The sequence below is a fragment of the Numenius arquata genome, chromosome 3, assembly GCF_964106895.1.
Source record: "Numenius arquata chromosome 3, bNumArq3.hap1.1, whole genome shotgun sequence".
NCBI lineage: Eukaryota > Metazoa > Chordata > Aves > Charadriiformes > Scolopacidae > Numenius > Numenius arquata.
The window spans coordinates 54,887,956-54,905,420 of record NC_133578.1 but is presented as its reverse complement, the minus strand read 5'-3'; the positions used below and the strand labels follow the sequence as shown (position 1 = coordinate 54,905,420).

General features: G+C 38.3%; 1 protein-coding gene across 2 annotated transcripts in view; it reads right to left on the bottom strand.

Annotated features, from left to right (window-relative positions):
* VPS13B (vacuolar protein sorting 13 homolog B) overlaps positions 1-17,465 on the bottom strand; it is a 475,565-nt gene that overhangs the window by 392,570 nt on the left and 65,530 nt on the right. For both annotated transcript variants that reach the window (XM_074145995.1, XM_074145994.1), the window contains exons 8-14: positions 14,935-15,030; positions 14,433-14,555; positions 12,482-12,619; positions 11,011-11,098; positions 7,201-7,392; positions 6,434-6,603; positions 803-997 (exon numbers count right to left, since the gene is read on the bottom strand). In XM_074145995.1, coding sequence (XP_074002096.1) covers positions 803-997; positions 6,434-6,603; positions 7,201-7,392; positions 11,011-11,098; positions 12,482-12,619; positions 14,433-14,555; positions 14,935-15,030 — 1,002 coding nt within the window. The remainder of the gene's footprint in view (positions 1-802; positions 998-6,433; positions 6,604-7,200; positions 7,393-11,010; positions 11,099-12,481; positions 12,620-14,432; positions 14,556-14,934; positions 15,031-17,465) is intronic.

Below are 17,465 nucleotides of genomic sequence, written 5' to 3'. Positions count from 1 at the left end.
TAATAAGAATTTCATCGTTTAAATCTCTATTAAGATAGCAGCATGGAACTGAATGGATAACTGAAAAATTTAGCAAAATGAACAGTACTAGTAGTAAATATTTACATTTTAGTAGCACTCCAAAAGGTTTCAAACTGCCTGAGCACAAGCCAAAAGGTTGGAAGGCCTGTTTTAAAACTCTGCTTGAGATTTTACTTTTTCATTCTACTAAAATCTCAGCAAATGGCTACTAAATAATCTCAAAGCAATTTTTCAGTACCTTCTTAAACTTGCCCCAACCTCACAATGAGAACTCGTCCCACACAATGGATCTGTAACATTCAGAAGGTTTTCCTTTTATAATGAAAACAAGTGAAAATGCTTGGCAATAGTTTTTGATTGCATACCTTCACTGTCATGGTTTTGCTCTATCAATACTAGTAGAAGTGATATTTTTTCCTCATAATATCCCATCAAGTTTCTAAGCGTAATCCACTACAATCTACATATTCTATAGCATTATCCTAGAAGAGGGGGAAGGTTTCTTCCCAAATTATTTTAACTCAGTCTTGCCAGAAAGACCTTGGGGCTTCAGTTTGCATAGTTTCCTCATGTGAAGTTCTCTGTTTATATTACAAAACATTTGGCTCAGGTCAGAAGCAGCGATCCCAAACAACAACATTCTGTGAGATGTGTTTACATCCTTTTAGATAAGCTGAAAACTTTCTCTCAAGAAACCCGCTAACACGTAGGATTATCTACACTTATATTAACTTTTTCTAAGCATGTCGCAAGAAGAAACAGATCTCAAGCCTTCTTTTACCTTCAGATAGCAGTGTGAGTAACAGTAATGAAGCAGGTTGTCCGATGGCTGGCCGAGGCTGCTGACCATGTGCACCAGTTGCTCGGCGTACATCGGCACTGAGTGCTCCAGGTTAACCTTATCCACCAAAATTCGGACAGAAGGTAAAGGCCGCAAGGGCTGGAAGCTTGTAGCATTTAACAGTCCACTTAAGTTCTAGGGGAGGGGGGGAAAAACATGCAGGTATTACACTACAGACATATTATCTGGCATATTTACATATTCTTACCTCCCACACACAGACACAAGCAAATGTCCATGTAATAAACTGTTTACAAATAGAATGGCCTACGGCCATTACAATGTGAGTCCTCAAATCTTTTCAAAACAATTTCTACAAAGTTTAAAATTTATGTAGGAACTTTTTAATTCATAATTGTCTTGGGTGTCAGTGCCCAGGTGCTGACAGCAGGGAGGTGCAGGGGTGGCCTCTGTGATGGGAGACCAAGGGCAGCCCTGTGCTGGGCACAGCTGTTTCCAGCCAGTTCCAGCCAGTGCTGCAACAGCCCCACCACAGGGCTCAGCTGAGCCCTTTGGCCAAGCTGGTGGCACCTCTGTGGAAACATATTTAAGAAAAGACAAAAATGCCACACAGGCTGAAAGGACTGAGGGACAAAAAAGAGAAACAGCAATACGAACAGCAAGGTCAGAAAAGGAGGGGGGGGGAGGTGGTTCTCCAGGCACCAGAGCAGATGTTCCCCTGTAGCTCATAGAATCATAGAATCATTTAGGTTGGAAAAGATCACCTAGTCCAACTGTATATTTAACACTGCCAAAGCCACCACTAAACCACGTCCCTAAGTGTCACACCTACATGTCTTTTAAATACCTCCAGAGATGGTGACTCCATCACTTCCTTGGGCAGACTGTTCCAATGTTTGACAACCCCTTCTGTGAAGAAATTTTTCCTAATATCCAATCTGAATCTCCCCTGGCACAACCTGACCCCATTTCCTCTTGTCCTATTGCTTGTTACCTGGGAGAAGACACCAACCTCCACCTCACTACAACCTCCTTTCAGGTAGCTGTAGAGAGCAATAAGGTCTCCCCTCAGCCTCCTTTTCTCCAGGCTAAACAATCCCAGCTCCCTCAGCCACTCCTCGTAAGACTTGTTTTCCAGACCTCTCACCAGCTTCATTGCCCTTCTCTGGACAAGCTCAAGCACCTCAATGTCTTTCTTGTAGTGAGGGGCCCAAAATTGAACACAGTACTCAAAGTGTGGCCTCACCAGTGCTGAGTACAGGGGGACAATCACTTCCCTAGTCCTGCTGGCCACACTATTTCTGATACAAGCCAGGATGCTGTTGACCTTCTTGGCCAATATTCACGTAAACTTGCTAAGATTTCCAAAAGAGGACAAAAGCGAAAGCTTCCCTAGGCATTAACTGAGCTACTCACTTGCCGATGAAAACACCAAGAACCCAGAAACCCAATTAGTTCTGTTTTCCTACATATTTCTGTAGACCCTTCACTAATGAATTACCAATTTCAAGTTAAAAGCTTCTAGAACAAGTTTAGTAACAAACTGTTCCTGATTTAAATGAACATATTTCATGTTCTAGAATAAAAACAACCTCTTCTTCCTTTTCCTGATTTTCTATAGTACACTTGTGAAAGAGTTAAGAGCTTAATTATTCTTGTCCCAGTTTGAAGTAAAACCGAACCAATTTTCTGTTCTGTAACTTTACATCCCAGCTAGGCCTCCTCTAACTCTCTGAAATTAACAGCATATTGTGGAGAAAACTCCACAATAAAAAAAAATTATCTCAGAATGATAAGACCAATGTTTGTGCTCCATGCCAAGGAATGGTATGCAGAGAGGCCCTTGCTTATACTTATTGCTATAACAACCAAGGTCAGCCAAGTTCGTTATTTGCCCCCTTAGAAGGTCGGAAATGGAAAAACGTTGAGGGGTCACATCGGTGGGGAGGAGTGGACAGGACAGGTGACCCAAACCTGACCAACTAGGGTATTCCATCCCATCTGCCCCATGCTCAGTATAAAGGCTGAGGGATCAAAGGGTCACCCCCCTTCCTGCGATGGCCGACATCCAGAGAGGACTCTGTCTGTTCATCTGCCTTTGATCCCGATCCGTGTATTCCTGACTCCAGAGCTGGAATCCAGTTCCCATTCGTCGCTGAGTCCAGTCTGGGACTTCCCCAGTGCCTGCTGGTGACGTGATTGTCATCCTGGGAGCTTGATACGGTTTTGTATATATTGTATCTATTTCATTATTTTCTTCTTTATTTTTATTTTAATATTACTTCTTCATTAAAGTAGTTTAGTTCATTGTAAACTTCTAAATCTCCTTATCTCTTTCTCTCCTCTCTCTTTTGGCGGGGAGAGAGGGGGGAAGGGTCATCTGTCAGTCTGGTTTTGGTAAATTCGGCTAAAACCACGACAATTCTCCACCATCAACTGACATTCAGAGAATTTATTCAACTATCCCTCAGAATACAGCTTCAGAGTGTGAAGATTTTAATTTTATGCTGGAGGCATGTAGAAGCCACTAGTCCTGAACTGCTGTCCCTTAGCAAGGGACACAGCATATTTAGTACCTGTAGCACTTTCCATCGGTGGAGCAGCTGTTTCCCTGCAGCCCGTGGAAGGGACCACACCAGAGCAGATACCCACACTGGAGCAGGTGGATATGCACTGAAGGACACTGCAGCCTTGTGGAGAGCTCACACTGGAGCAAATTTTTTCCTCAAGGACTGTGGGAAGGACTCCCACTGGAGCAGGCCAAAGCGTGAGGAAGAGGGAGTGGCAGAGATGAACTGTTACAGACTGACCGCAACCCCTATTTCCCATCCCCTTATGTTGCGGGGTGGGAGATAGAAGAGTCAGGGAATGAAGGAGTCAAGTCTGGGAAAAAGGAGTATGGGGGAAAGATGCTATTTTGATTCTTGTCTTTGTTTCTCACTACCGAAATATATTTTAATTGGCAATAAGTTAAATTAATTTTCCCCAAGTCTGTTTTGCTAGTAATGGTAATTGGTAAGCGATCTCCTGCTCTTTACCTCGACCCATCCTATTCCCTCCCCGCTGTCCTGTTGAGGACAAGTGAAAGCGGCTGGATAAACATCTGGCAGCTGGCCAAGGTCAACCCACTACAAGAATATGCAAAGTCAAAATATTTTGTTCTATAAAATATTTGCTTACATTTTTATCACTCCAAAGCACTGTCACCATACTAAACTCATGCTGATCTAACCTTTACACTGTCATATATTATTATGTATTCACAGTCATGCCAGACATCTCAGCAAAAAAAAAAAAAACCACACAGATATCGTTCAAAAAAAATAAATATTGCAATTTTACACATCCAACTATATTTTTGATAGTGTCCATTGAAACTAAGTACTGTATCCAGTACAAGAAAAACATGCACATATCAGAGTAAGTTTGTTGGAGGGCTACCAAAGTGGTTAGAGGGTTGGAGCACAAGAGCTCTCTCTCAGGAGTCATTCAGCCTGGAGAAGGCCAAAGGGAGATGCAACTGCTATCTACAGCTACCTGCTGAGAGGATATAGAGAAGAGGGAGCCAGACTCTTGTCAAAAGTGTACTGTGAGGTAATTGCTTTTTATAGAATCTCTGTCCTTGGAGCTAATTCAGCACTTGACTGGACAGCCCCTGGAGCAACCTGCTCTACTTGGGCTTACTTTGAGCAGGATGTCGGACTCCTGGAGATCATCTCCAGACATCTCTTCCGATCCAAATCACTCTATCAATCTAAAAATTTTATGAAACTTGTATCAAAATAGGACAAGTTGATGTGTGTATGATTTTCAATCTAAAATTCAAAATTATTATTATTATTTTTAATAGGTTTGGCTTCACTCAGGGAACGTAAATTGAAACTCAAAATTAAAAAAAAAATAACAAAAAAGTTCACTTGAATTCAACTTGTTTGCCTCAAACCTACAATAAATATGGGGCTGCTCTCCCTTTATAAAAATACTATCTGCACATGCCCATAAGGTGAAAACCACCACAATCCCATTGGGCTGTTCCCAGCTGAAAGGAAATAATGCTTCCCATTAGATACCTGGTAAAGTCCCCTTTTCTAGTATTAGAAGCTTCTGAATGAGATAAAGATTTGTCAACAGTTCACTCCCTCCAGCCACCTTAACTGAAAAGATAAGCAGTCTGAATTTAACAAAGAGATACACGCTCCTTAAGCACACTCCAAACCACGACAACGGGCACATGCTTGAAATTGTATATATGCTGCAGCCTATAGACTAGTGATCCGAGTGAAGTGTTAATGTGTATGCAATTGTGTGTATTTCACTTCACCAATAAAAAGTTATACAAGCACACTATAAGAAATACCATAAATTAAGACTTTCGGAACTCTGTTCTCTTACGCATACACATAAATGCTGTAAATAGGCACATTCTATGAGAAAATAGAGCACAAGTGAGACAGTGCTCCCCTAGTCAGCAGGTATCTATCATATTATCAAGATAATTTAATGACATTGTGCCTTCCATCACCTAATACTACTCAAATTCATCTCTGGGGGGAAAAAAAAGTAATAAACTTTTTCCAATCATTTTCACCTTTCTTACATATAAATGCTTCACATATACTAATAAGATTACTTTCACAACCCCTTCAGAACATACAACTTCATCTCCATTTTTGACAAAAAATTATCACTGAAAAGAAAGGCTGATACAAAAATAATTCACTAATACTGAGAACTTCTGCAAAATACATCCCACTAGAAGTTTGTCCACAAGTACAAGGAACATGTAGTGTCCACTTGTCAAAAATACATTGGAAGTGTTTAATATCACATGAAAATTCCTAGAAATGGAACTCAATCAAGAATTGATTTTTTTTTTCCTCCCCTCTTCTTCCTGTCCCTTCCCTCATCCATAAAATTCCTTCCAGACTCTGCCACAAGAGGTAAACCTACTGCAGAAGTCTTCACTACAAAACACTAATGCATCCCTGCAGTTCCTCAGCTTTGTGCAATGAGGAAGAAGGCCTGTAGGAATACAACCACTACAGGATTCTTTAGGTGGAGTTCTACTACATATATTCAGAAGATAAAACAAATCAAGGAAGTTAGAAAATGTCATTTCTGGCTCTCTGAGCTAGTCACTCAGCCGTTTGGCTCAGTAACAGCCAGAGTCCTGCTGGTGTCCGGGCTGGAACTAGTACAGAGCAAGCTGGCTGCTAACATCTATGAAGTCTCTAGCAAGCCTATGTATTCAAAGATTTCAGACTTATTCAAGTTTGGGAAGACATGCATGGCAAAATGATAACATTTACTCTTCTGATCAAAAGGTTTCCATAAAAAACTTCAAGTCGGAGCTACTTCTTTTTTAATCTGCTTGATGATTTAAAATCCTATTTCTTCCGAATTCTTTTTTCCTACCAGTACATGACACCTTCAGTTTACAAGTCTAGCTAGCCACTGCGCACACCACTTGTCTGAGGTATCTGAAGGGCAGGCTCATGGGCACCAAACTCATTTGGAACTCAGTAATACATCTGGCACATGGAATAACAGCCCAGTAAGAAACAGCACATGCCAATATAAAGAATTGAATAAATATCTGTGCATACATACCTTTTCACCCATGATTATTGGCATCAAGTGGTCTAGTAAATTGAATTCTGCCACTGGGATTATAATTGTACACTTAAGAACAGTGAACGTTGTAAGTCGAGTGGGAATGTATTCCTCCAATGATGCCACTTCTTCTGAGCTTGGTATAGTTCTATTTCCATCCATAATATCTACAATAAATCAAGATTACATATGTTTGACTAAAATATATAAAATAACTTCCACAAGTGCTGTTTCAGAAATGGCTAGGGATGGCCAAAAAATGGAAAGCATGCCCCCCTCTTAATAGTTAATAATTTTATTGGTTCTACCTAAGGCTAAATGCAATCAGAACTGTATTTTCCTTACTTTGAAATTTGTATAGCCCTTTTTCAGAAACTCATCTTAATGGTTTACCATAGCTTGTACCCAGCATTTTTATCCTATATAACTATTATTTCAAACTAATAAATACATACCAACAGGGATGCTTTCTTCTCTCAGACTCCAAAATTAAGCTAGTTATCAATGAAAAAAGCCCTCCTTACTCAACAAGAGGCTTGTCATTGAAACAAATGGCCTCCAAAGTGTCTGAAATTATCTGAGGTATATCCAACACTGATGGGGATATTGTGATTAATTTTATCTTTATTTCAAATTTTGCTTTTTGGACTCATAAAATCCCCTGACAGATTTGCAGTTTAACTACTTGGAAGTTACACCTTCAAGAGCACCGAACTTGGCCTGGTTTAATTCTGTGTATTCGAGTATATGCAATAGGGGCAAACCTGGCTTAGTTCTGCTGTATGGCTCATATTCATGTTCCAGAGCACAAACTATCATTTTCATTATCCGGTGTACCGCGCTGCTATCCAATCGAAGACTGAGTGGGCCCACAATAAGGCTTTTTGTAGACATCTCCTGAACACCTCCAAAATCTTCACTCTTTACTGAAGAAAGGTCTTGCTGATTCCCAGAAACTACAAGGAGTTTTATAAATAAAAACAAATTACACCAAACAACTGGACATAGTAAAATTTTTTATCAGCTACTTTTGTTTCAAATCCTGTAATCACAGACATAAATATACAGAAAATACAACAATGGAAATTCAATACATAAATACACCATGACTAGTTTAACACGTTTAAACAAGCATTATTCCTGTTCAACGCAGAGCAAACGGCAAGATTCTGCCTTGCCTCCAAGCACAGCACAACTTGGGAACCAACTCTGGACACCTTTCTCAAGCCTGGGACTCTTTGAAGGTGCCCAAACTGTCTCCAAACTTCTGTGGCAACTTAATCCCAGGTGCCAACAACAGCTATGCTGTTCCAAACTTTCTACAGTTTACCACAAAGATATCCATCCCAAATAATCAAGGAAAAGGTGTGCTTGCAAGGAAACTACAGATATGGTACCTTGAAATGCTAGCTGCTGGTACACAGGCTAGAACAGTGATGGGAATCACGCTCACTTGTATTGTCACAACCCAGACTGACCCTTCCTTCCATTCACTGATGAGGTAAAGCAGGCATATGGCCTGCTGTCAGGGCGTGCTTTATTTAATATGCAGTTAACATGGATTTTTTTCTTTCCATTTCTACACAGTATCCAGTTCAGATGAACCCTACTAAGGAGGGTAAAAAACCATAACCTCACATAAAAATATCATGGCCAAAAGCCTTTAGAAGTAGTAACAGCCTACCTTTTTTAAAAAGAAAAAAACAAATTCATTAGTATATATTCCATGTATATGAATAATATATTGAAGTGACAGCATTTACACAAACCACTTTCTGGAATAGTTCCATGCAATTCTAACTAAATGCAAAGAGAATGTGATAGAAAATCTGTTAGTTCTACAGAAGTAGCTGATCACAGGTTACTTTTGAAACTTTGCAAATGCATAAAGGAAAATAATTTCTGATCACTGAGTGTTCAGTTCTCCATAAACCATAAGTCTAATTCTAACTGACAAAAAAAAAAACTTAAAATGAGGGTGCTGCATAATAAACTTGCTACCAAAACAGACATGTACACATTATAAACACAATATAATTTCAAAAATACACCCCATTAAGTCTGTAGGGCATGCAAATCAGTGATGAGGAACTGACAGCCTACACAATGTTTCAGGGAAATTACTATTTTGTATTGATATACAACACAAAAAATAGAAAAATAAAGTTGGGAGGGAAGGACAGGCAGAATTTCAAAATAAAACTACTGTGCATGACTATCTATCTTGTTTTCATTCAAAATTCTAGAAGTGATTAATGCACTTCTATAAGGGACACGTGAAACACCTGAGGTTAATGTTATCCATGAGGCACTTGCGGTTTAATCAGTAATCGTATAGGCTTTGGGAAAGGTTAAAGGGGCAAAGAAGGTGTCAAACCAAAATTGCCTTAATTAAAATCTTACAATCACAATAACAGCCTCTCATAACTTAAGTTGGGTTAAGTTTTTTAGGGGAAGGTGGTGTGCACTGATTGTAAATAAAAACATAGTTATCAATGTCAAAACAAGAAATAGTAAAGCGTAAATATTTACATAAATACTTCCATATAAACATCACATTTTTTAAATGCGTCAAGATTTATATTGTTTTCAAAATCTTGAGGTATTTATAACTTCACTTCAAATGAAATAAATTTACACTTCTTTGATCATGTTCTATTTAATAATTACATACTGGACTCACAATATAGAAAAATAAGCTAGAAAACTGGCAGAAAATATCGTATTTACTTTTCTGAGGAACAAAACTATTTGAAAATTTAAGGTTGTAAGTTCTTGATTCTAGAGCTGTAACAACCATTTAACTCATTAACTTAAAAATTAATTACTCCATTCTTTTATGTAGCCAGGTAGCTGAAATTAGGGGAGCACTACTGAAATAAAAGCACACACCAAGGCTTGACAGGAATCCAAGCAGCATTTTGTGAGCTGTTTTCCTGATGAGTGATGCAGGAAATAAAAGCCAAGGCCCTGAGAAAGCAAACTGATAGAAACAGAATAGAAGCTGAGGAGGTGAAAAGGTAGTCAGAAAATATCAGTAGCCTGGCCTTGAGGAAAACAAAAAAAATGTTGCCGAGTTCAGCAATTTCTGAAATGGATTACTTACAGTCAGAAAAAGATGTGTCATTAAATTCCTTGTGCAGAGAAATACAACAAAATACTCCACAAAATGATTTTTTCCTCATAATCAAATAATCTATGCATATTCAAATTTCCATACCAAAATTCAAAAAGGAGATAAGGCTTACCCTAGGTCTTCATCTTCTCTACAGAAATGTTCTGCATGCAATTAAACAATTATTTCTTCACTTATCTAAGTAGTAGACTGCAGTAGAAGCTTGACTTAACATACATTTTCTCAGCTTCACATCACACTCATGGTACAGAGAGGAAAGACTCAAGGCCAGGAAAGAACTGTTAAATTACCTAGAGTATCCCTCTACTGTCAAGGGAAATAGCAGAATTTATTTCTTTTTATAAGCTTTGCATGATCCATCCTCTAACCAAACTGGAAGTTTTTCTTTCCTAGTCCTTTTATACTCAATGTCCAACAAGTCCAGGAAAAAAAAAAAAACCACAAAAAAACCACAAAAACATTAGGAGTTGAGACTTCTCTTACATAGAAACAAAACCAGCAAAACACCACAGATGAGTTGGACTAGGTAGCAATGACAGGTAAATATTCAGTCACAGAATAGCAAGACATTCCCAACAGCTGCCCACAGAAATAGTATTCATGATAATAAATACACAGGTGGGGAGGAAAGCATTATTTAGGCAATAAAACTGCAGAACAGCAACTGCAGATGACAATCTTACCAGGGATGGGGGGAAATCACATTGCAATTCATGATAAGAATATCTGTATAAAAATATATACATATTACTTGCTGATACATTAACTCCTTTATCCTGGCTTCTGTGACACTCACAAAAGTAGGTATACTTACTGCAATGAATCCACTGTATTTTCTCAGATTTAGAAAATAATTGACAGGAATCTCAAAAATTACTTAGAATTAGCCAATATCTATGTGTGCACTGTTTAGGCTAATATTTGCTCACAAAATTTTCCAATATGTATATTTCAAAATTAATTCTCCACACTATCTCTCATTCTTGCATTTTTTTTCACAGGAGAAAACGACAGTCCTTTTCAACTTCTGCACCAAGTAGATGATCAACTTCATTCTTCAACTAAGGTTTCTCAAAAGATATTCCCACCCCACCCCACCCCCCAAAGTCAATAATGACAACAACATTTAAAAAAAAGACATCATAAAAAAAAATGGCTTTATGAACTTCATCACTGCTACAAGAGAATTTTTTTCAGTTTAGTAACTGACTATGAAAGATGTCATTGTGATTACTTATGCAGGAAAAAAGAGAACACCAACAATCAACAGCTAACCAAAACAGCTTATGTCAAACACATCAGCGAAGATGAAAACATTTTAACGATGAACCTGATGCTAAATCTAAGGTAAGTTAGAGGACAGTTGGTCAAGGACCAGCTGGGCATGAAAAGTCTTTGTTTCTATTATTTAACAGGGTAAACAAAGAAAAAAAGGTACCTTTGCCACTGGTGCTTTCCATTGTGTACAAGTAATCCATGTAGAAAGCCCCAAACCTCTGCATTCCGGCTATCTCTGTGTATGTCTCCTACCAACAAAGCAAAGCAAACAAAGAAAATGTTGTATTAGGAAAGAATCTTGAGATTATCAACTGATAGGTTGGTATGAGAGAGATATATCCATGTTTGAATTTGTGCATCAACACACGGAAAGGCTTATCAAAACAAAGGACAGAGGTTATCCCAAAGAATTCACCTTTTCCGATAGGTAATGTAACTTCTATTTGAGGCCACACAAAGGGACATCAATAATTCCAGTGGACATGCTGACCAACTCATCAATAACAACTAGTTAATTAGTACCTTTAATGGAGTAAATATTCTTCACTTGACCTTTTGCATCCAACAGATCTGCCTAATTAAATACACTGAAAATTCAAGATCATTCATTCTAGTTTGCTTTATTTAAGGAATATTGTGGCTTTGTCTTTAAACAGTAGGAAACCTATCAAGGCTTATGCCATCATTGGGATTGATATATAATATAATCCCTTATTACACAGCAAGCTTGCTTCCCCTCTTGCCAAAATATAGGCAAATCATAAAAGCATCAAAGACAGGCCAAGGAAAGAGTAAAGTTTAAAACTAAAACACACTATGGGAAATGTTTGAATATGTATAGGACTTGTGATTTCACTCCTTAATTTCTTTTTTTTTTTTTATGAGATCCTTCAGCATTACACTTCATCAGTAGTACCAAAAAGGTGGAAACAGTAAAAATTTAAAAGAAATTAGATATATTTAAAATTGGAAATTGCTTACCTGTGCAATAACACAGAGCATAGAACTCTACCTATGAACACACCTGGAAGGGACCACCATGGTCACCACATCCAGTCTTTAGTAATTGCAGACAGTCAGGCAATAAAGTTTTACTGCACAATTTACAAAACAGAGACTATAGGTGACTGAAAATTTGTCTCTACCAAAGGCAGAATTAGCAAGTCTTCCTCTAAGTAGACAAATATGGCACAAAGACAATAAAATTAACATTGCCCAAGATCCAGTTTCCAAGAGAGCACTTCTTAGTTTGAAGACCTCGAACTACTTCCTGGTTGGGTTTAAAGAAGTATGTGCTGGTAAAGCTTGACCTTTTGTTAGCATTCTCTCATATCTCTCGTTTTTCTCTGCAGGTATTCTGTAGTTAATGCTTTCAGAAACTATAACACTAATTCAGCTTTTAGGGCAGGAGGGGAGTTTGAGGTTTCTTTTGGACATGTTTTTGGTTTGGTTTTGGTTTTAACCACAAACAGGTTTACTTTTTTTTTTTTGGCCATCTGAAAGTAAGACTCATTTAGACATGACAAAGTAATGAAAATCAGTCCTCTAATAGTACACAGATCTAAACAATAATTAGAAATCCGTTAGAGAGCATTAGAATTTTTTTTCTACGAAAAATGTAATTCTCTGACCTTATGATGAGCTGCATCCAATATAAATTCTGCACGAATGCTATTATTTTCTGGACTTCTGTAATCGAACAGTGAATTCGTAAGGTATGTCATCCCTTTTGCGCTCAGATTTTCTCCACAATTAAAGAAGTAGGCCTCCTTCATGAGGTAGCAGAAAATAATAATAAGGCAAGGGAATAAAAAAAAAAAGTCAAGTTAACAGACCAGTTTCAGTTCTGTCATAATGCACTAATGACATGGTAGCATCCCTCAAGAGCATATTTCATTATGAATGAAGATAAGAAAATTAAAATAACTTTATTCAAACAATGCTGAATTTCCCATCCACTCCCTCCCCATTTTCAAACTAAGACAGACTGAGCTACTGAATATTACAGAACCCACAATACAGAACATACTAGTTTCATTTTAATAGAAAATAACCTCAGATCACTGTTACTCCAAATTCTGTCCCAACCTCTTAACTATACAACATCTTGTCACTACATACTCCCATTTCTCTGACTGACCAATGCCTTTCAGATGCTTTATCTAACCTTTTCATGAAAAGCACTTATTTCAGCGTATGACCTGCTTGCTACCTCTTGCACTCCTCTTTACTCATAGATTTTTACACGCCTTCTCTGTATCCCAAACCCTCTATTCTACTGAAATCTACACAACTTCTCCATCAAGAGTTATCCTTCCAAAACAGTCATTTATATGAGATTGAGAATAGATGGTTGGAAAAAAAAAATCACATACAACAAAGCTGGAACCTTTATGAAAGGCACAGTCCCAACTACAGCAGCACAGAAAGATGACAGGTGAGGCAGTATCAACGTCACCATCATTCTCACAAAAACAGATATTTTCTTAAATTCACACCCTAGAGGGTGGCAGAAAAATGAAAAAGAGCAAAAACCCAGATGTCCCTTATCAACTAACCTACAGGAAACTCATTCGCTCACCCACCCACACCAATCCAAAAATCACTTCTCTCACGATTTTATATCTCACAATCTCACAGTTGCTGCAGACACAGCCGCCATCCACCCTCACATCCCCAACCACGCCTCCCTTGTATCTAACAAGGTCAACGCAGCACCTTTTACAGTTGGCTGACACTTGCCTCCCCAGCCTTCCTCTATGAAAAAGCCCATGTGTATCCAATGCAGCACACCAGCCACGTAGTGTCCCCCAACACACCTCTATAAGCCCAATAACATCATGGGGTAACACAACAGCTGTGTAAGGATATCTAATTCTTCTTGTTTGTTTTCTGTGCTGCACATATTTGCATACATTTTGCTTGAGACGGATGCCAAGAAATGCCACTCTCACAGGGGAAGTATAAGAACCTGCCCCATCATACCAACCATAGTACAGTAAATGATCATTTTCCAAATAAGGAGATTGAGAGCAGCCCTGCCGAGAAGGGTACCGGCTGATAAAAAGATGGACATGAGCTGGCAGTGTGTGCTCGCAGCCCAGAAGGCCAACCGTATCCTGGGTTGCATCAAAAGAAGCGTGGCCAGCAGGTTGAGGGAGGTGGTTCTACCCCTCTACTCTGCTCCAGTGAGACCCCACCTGGAGCACTGCATCCAGCTCTGGAGCCCTCAGCACAGGAAAGACACGGACCTGTTGGAAGGGGTCCAAAGGAGGGCCACAAAAGGATCAGAGGGCTGGAGCACCTCTCCTGTGAAGAAAGTCTGAGAGGGTTGGGGTTGTTCAGCCTGGAGAAGAGAAGGCCCCAGTGAGAACTTACTGTGACCTTTCAGTACTCAAAGGGCCTTACAGGAAAGATGGGGGCAAACTTTTTAGCAGGGCCTGTTGCGATAGGACAAGGGGTAATGGAGGTTGGACTAGATGATCTTTAAAGGTCCCTTCCAACCTAAACTATTCTATGATGATTCTAAAACATACCAGAATTGCTTCTTCTGCAAGTCAACTGACATTTCAATATACTCACTTCTTCACTCCTATTCATGTTCTCTTCAAAGTCTTTAATTCCCATAATTCCTTTAAGGCACATAGCTTGGCAACCAACAAAGCCTATTTGGCAATCAAAGAAATGCTCCCCTTTCATAAGGACCTAGTGAGGAAAAATAAAATGTGTATTTTGAAGAATTCTACTCCATGAAAATTAGATAATATTTTGAAGAATTCTACTCCATGAAAATTAGATAATATACAGAAAAGTGAACTGAAATATGTTTAGGTTTATATATTTAGAGCTTTAATAACGAGCAAGATAATCAAACAGTGTACCTCGAAGGAAGGGATTAAAGTCTGATCACTACAACACTAGAAATTTAGAGAATTTCTGTCTACGTGATTATTACAATGAACACATCCAATGTAGCAGAACACGAACAATCAGTAATGAAATAATTTCAAAATATTTTATTCGTAACTATTTACTACAGTATTTATAATGAATAAAAAAAACAACCCTGTCAAAGGAAAATTACCTCAACTGTGGTTCCTTCTTGTTCCCAGCATATAACTTCTTTGGATTTTACTTTCTGAGGGCTGTAATAACTACTTTCAGCTTGCATTTCAGTGAGCTATGAAACAACAGGATAAACACCTTATTTAAGTCAATATTAGTATTAAACAGCAGTAATGTCATTAATATACAGAACTGATGAAGACAAATTAAATTATGGGCTAAAATTTATTATATATATATATATATTCCAAGCAGGAAACAGGTGCAGTTAAACAGCTGTAACACATTATCCATATAAGAACTTCTCATATTCAACTTCTGGTTGAAGTATGCCATAACAGAAAGTCTTAAAACCACTATAGTATTTTTAGTTTGCTTATCTAAACAGAAACTATGTGAAAAGATGAAACAGATACACAGCTGCATTATTAATATAGTATCAAATTAGCTTATAAATTGCTATAAAAATCCATACATCATTATTTATTCTTCCCAGCAAACAGCATGATAATCTTAGAGAAACATTTTGATTGTCGTATAAATGCATGTTTCTCTCAATTGCCATTTCTTGCATGATTTCGATATAAAAATTTAAATTGGTGAAACACGTACGCACATGTTAAAAAGAATATAACCTGCAGCTAAGAAAAAGGAGAAAAGAGACACAAAATAATGAAGGTGTTATGTTTTGCATTAAGAAAAATATGTACATTTGTTTATGCTAGGCAGCTTAAATAGTTCAAATTCTAATTTTTATATAAAAATATCCATAAGCTCTCATTATTTTCAAGAGTGGATACACATGGATGTGGTTTCCAATTAAAATTTTGTAATCCAAATGTCCAAGAAAATTGGATTAAAAAAATCGCTGATCACCCTTCAGCTGTGTGCAATTATTGTAGAGGAAAAGCAATTAATTGATTAAAAGAACTCAGACATTACAAGAATCATTTTCACAATTATTAGAAAATGCTACATTTAATTTGGCATGATTTTTAGTTGGAATGATATCAATTGTTCAGAATGCTAATGCAGAAACTTGACCTTATTTTTTAACCAAAATATGAACCACAAATTAATTCCATATATTCTTTGCATGCAAGCAGAACAATGAATTCTGTTTTCCTCCTAACCGTCACCGTATTAGTATCATACATCACTTCAAATTTAAAATTTATAGAATGCAAGATGTTACATTTTAAGTAGTTTTTATCACTTCCTAATACAAAATGCGTAAGCTTCCCAAGGAAACATTAAGAAAGGCCAATCCAGCAAATCTTGTTCAAAAGAGAAGTTCATATTATTTTTAATGAGTTTTCCCATGTGAGGAAAGAGGACACAAAATTACTACTGTATGGCAAGGCACAAAAGAAAGAAGATGCTGAGCAATGATAAATGAGAAATTTCAGTTATGGTTAGTTGTTCAGCTTTTTTAAGTAGTGTCCCAGGGATATAATTAAAGGAGGAAGAAAAAAAAAATTCGTTATTTATTTTTAGCCTGTTTGTTGTGTTTTTTAAAAATGAAGGCTGAAACAGATTGACACAAAAGAACATGACTGAATGGCTGTTGATGTTTTATGTCCTCAAATTCTGCAAACAAATTTGCCAGGAGACTGAAGGCTTAAAACACTAACCTCCCCACAGAATGCCTGCAGCTGCAAAAGTTGCTTGTCTCATCCTTTCTGTCAGTTGCTGAGCAGCTAAATGCTCTGCTATGCCACCAAACAAAAAAAGCTAAGAGAAAGTAACCGTGAAGCCACTCAAAACACACTCTTGTGCACAAATAACAAGCCAAACAGGCAGAAAAAGGAGCTGGTGGTATTGAGTGTATAATCAGGCCCATAAACATTATACAAGGGTTATGAACATCATAGAACAGACTCTCCTAGAAGGTATGCTAAGGCACAGGGCAGACAGGGAGATGATTTGAGACAGCCTGCATGGGTTCACCAAAGGCAAGTCCTGCCTGACCAACCTTGTGGCCTTCTATGATGGATTGGCTACATCAGTGGACAAGGAAAAAGCTATGGATGTCGTCTACCTGGACTGCCATAAGGCCTTCGACACAACCTCCCACAACATCCCTCTCTCTACATTAGAGACACATGGATTTGATGGGTGGACTGTGCAGTGGATGAGGAATTGGTTGGATGACCACATCCAGAGGGAAGTGGTCAACAGCTCAATGTCCAGATGGAGATCAGTGACAAGTGGTGTCCCTCGGGGATCCGTACTGGGACCAGTGCTGTTTAATATCTTCATCAATGACATAGACAGTAGGATTGAGTGCACCCTCAGCAAGTTTGCAGATGACACTAAGCTGAGTGGGGCAGTTGCTAGGCCTAAGAGACAGGATACCATCCAGAGTGACCTGGTCAAGCTCGAGAAGTGGGCCCATGAGAACCTCATGAGGTTCAACAAGGCCGAGTGCAGGGTCCTGCACCTGGGTTGGGCAGATATATAGACTAGATATAAGAAAGTTGTTGGTTTTTTTTATAATGAGTGTGGTGAAACACTGGAACAGGTTGCCTAAAGAGGTGGTGCCCAGTG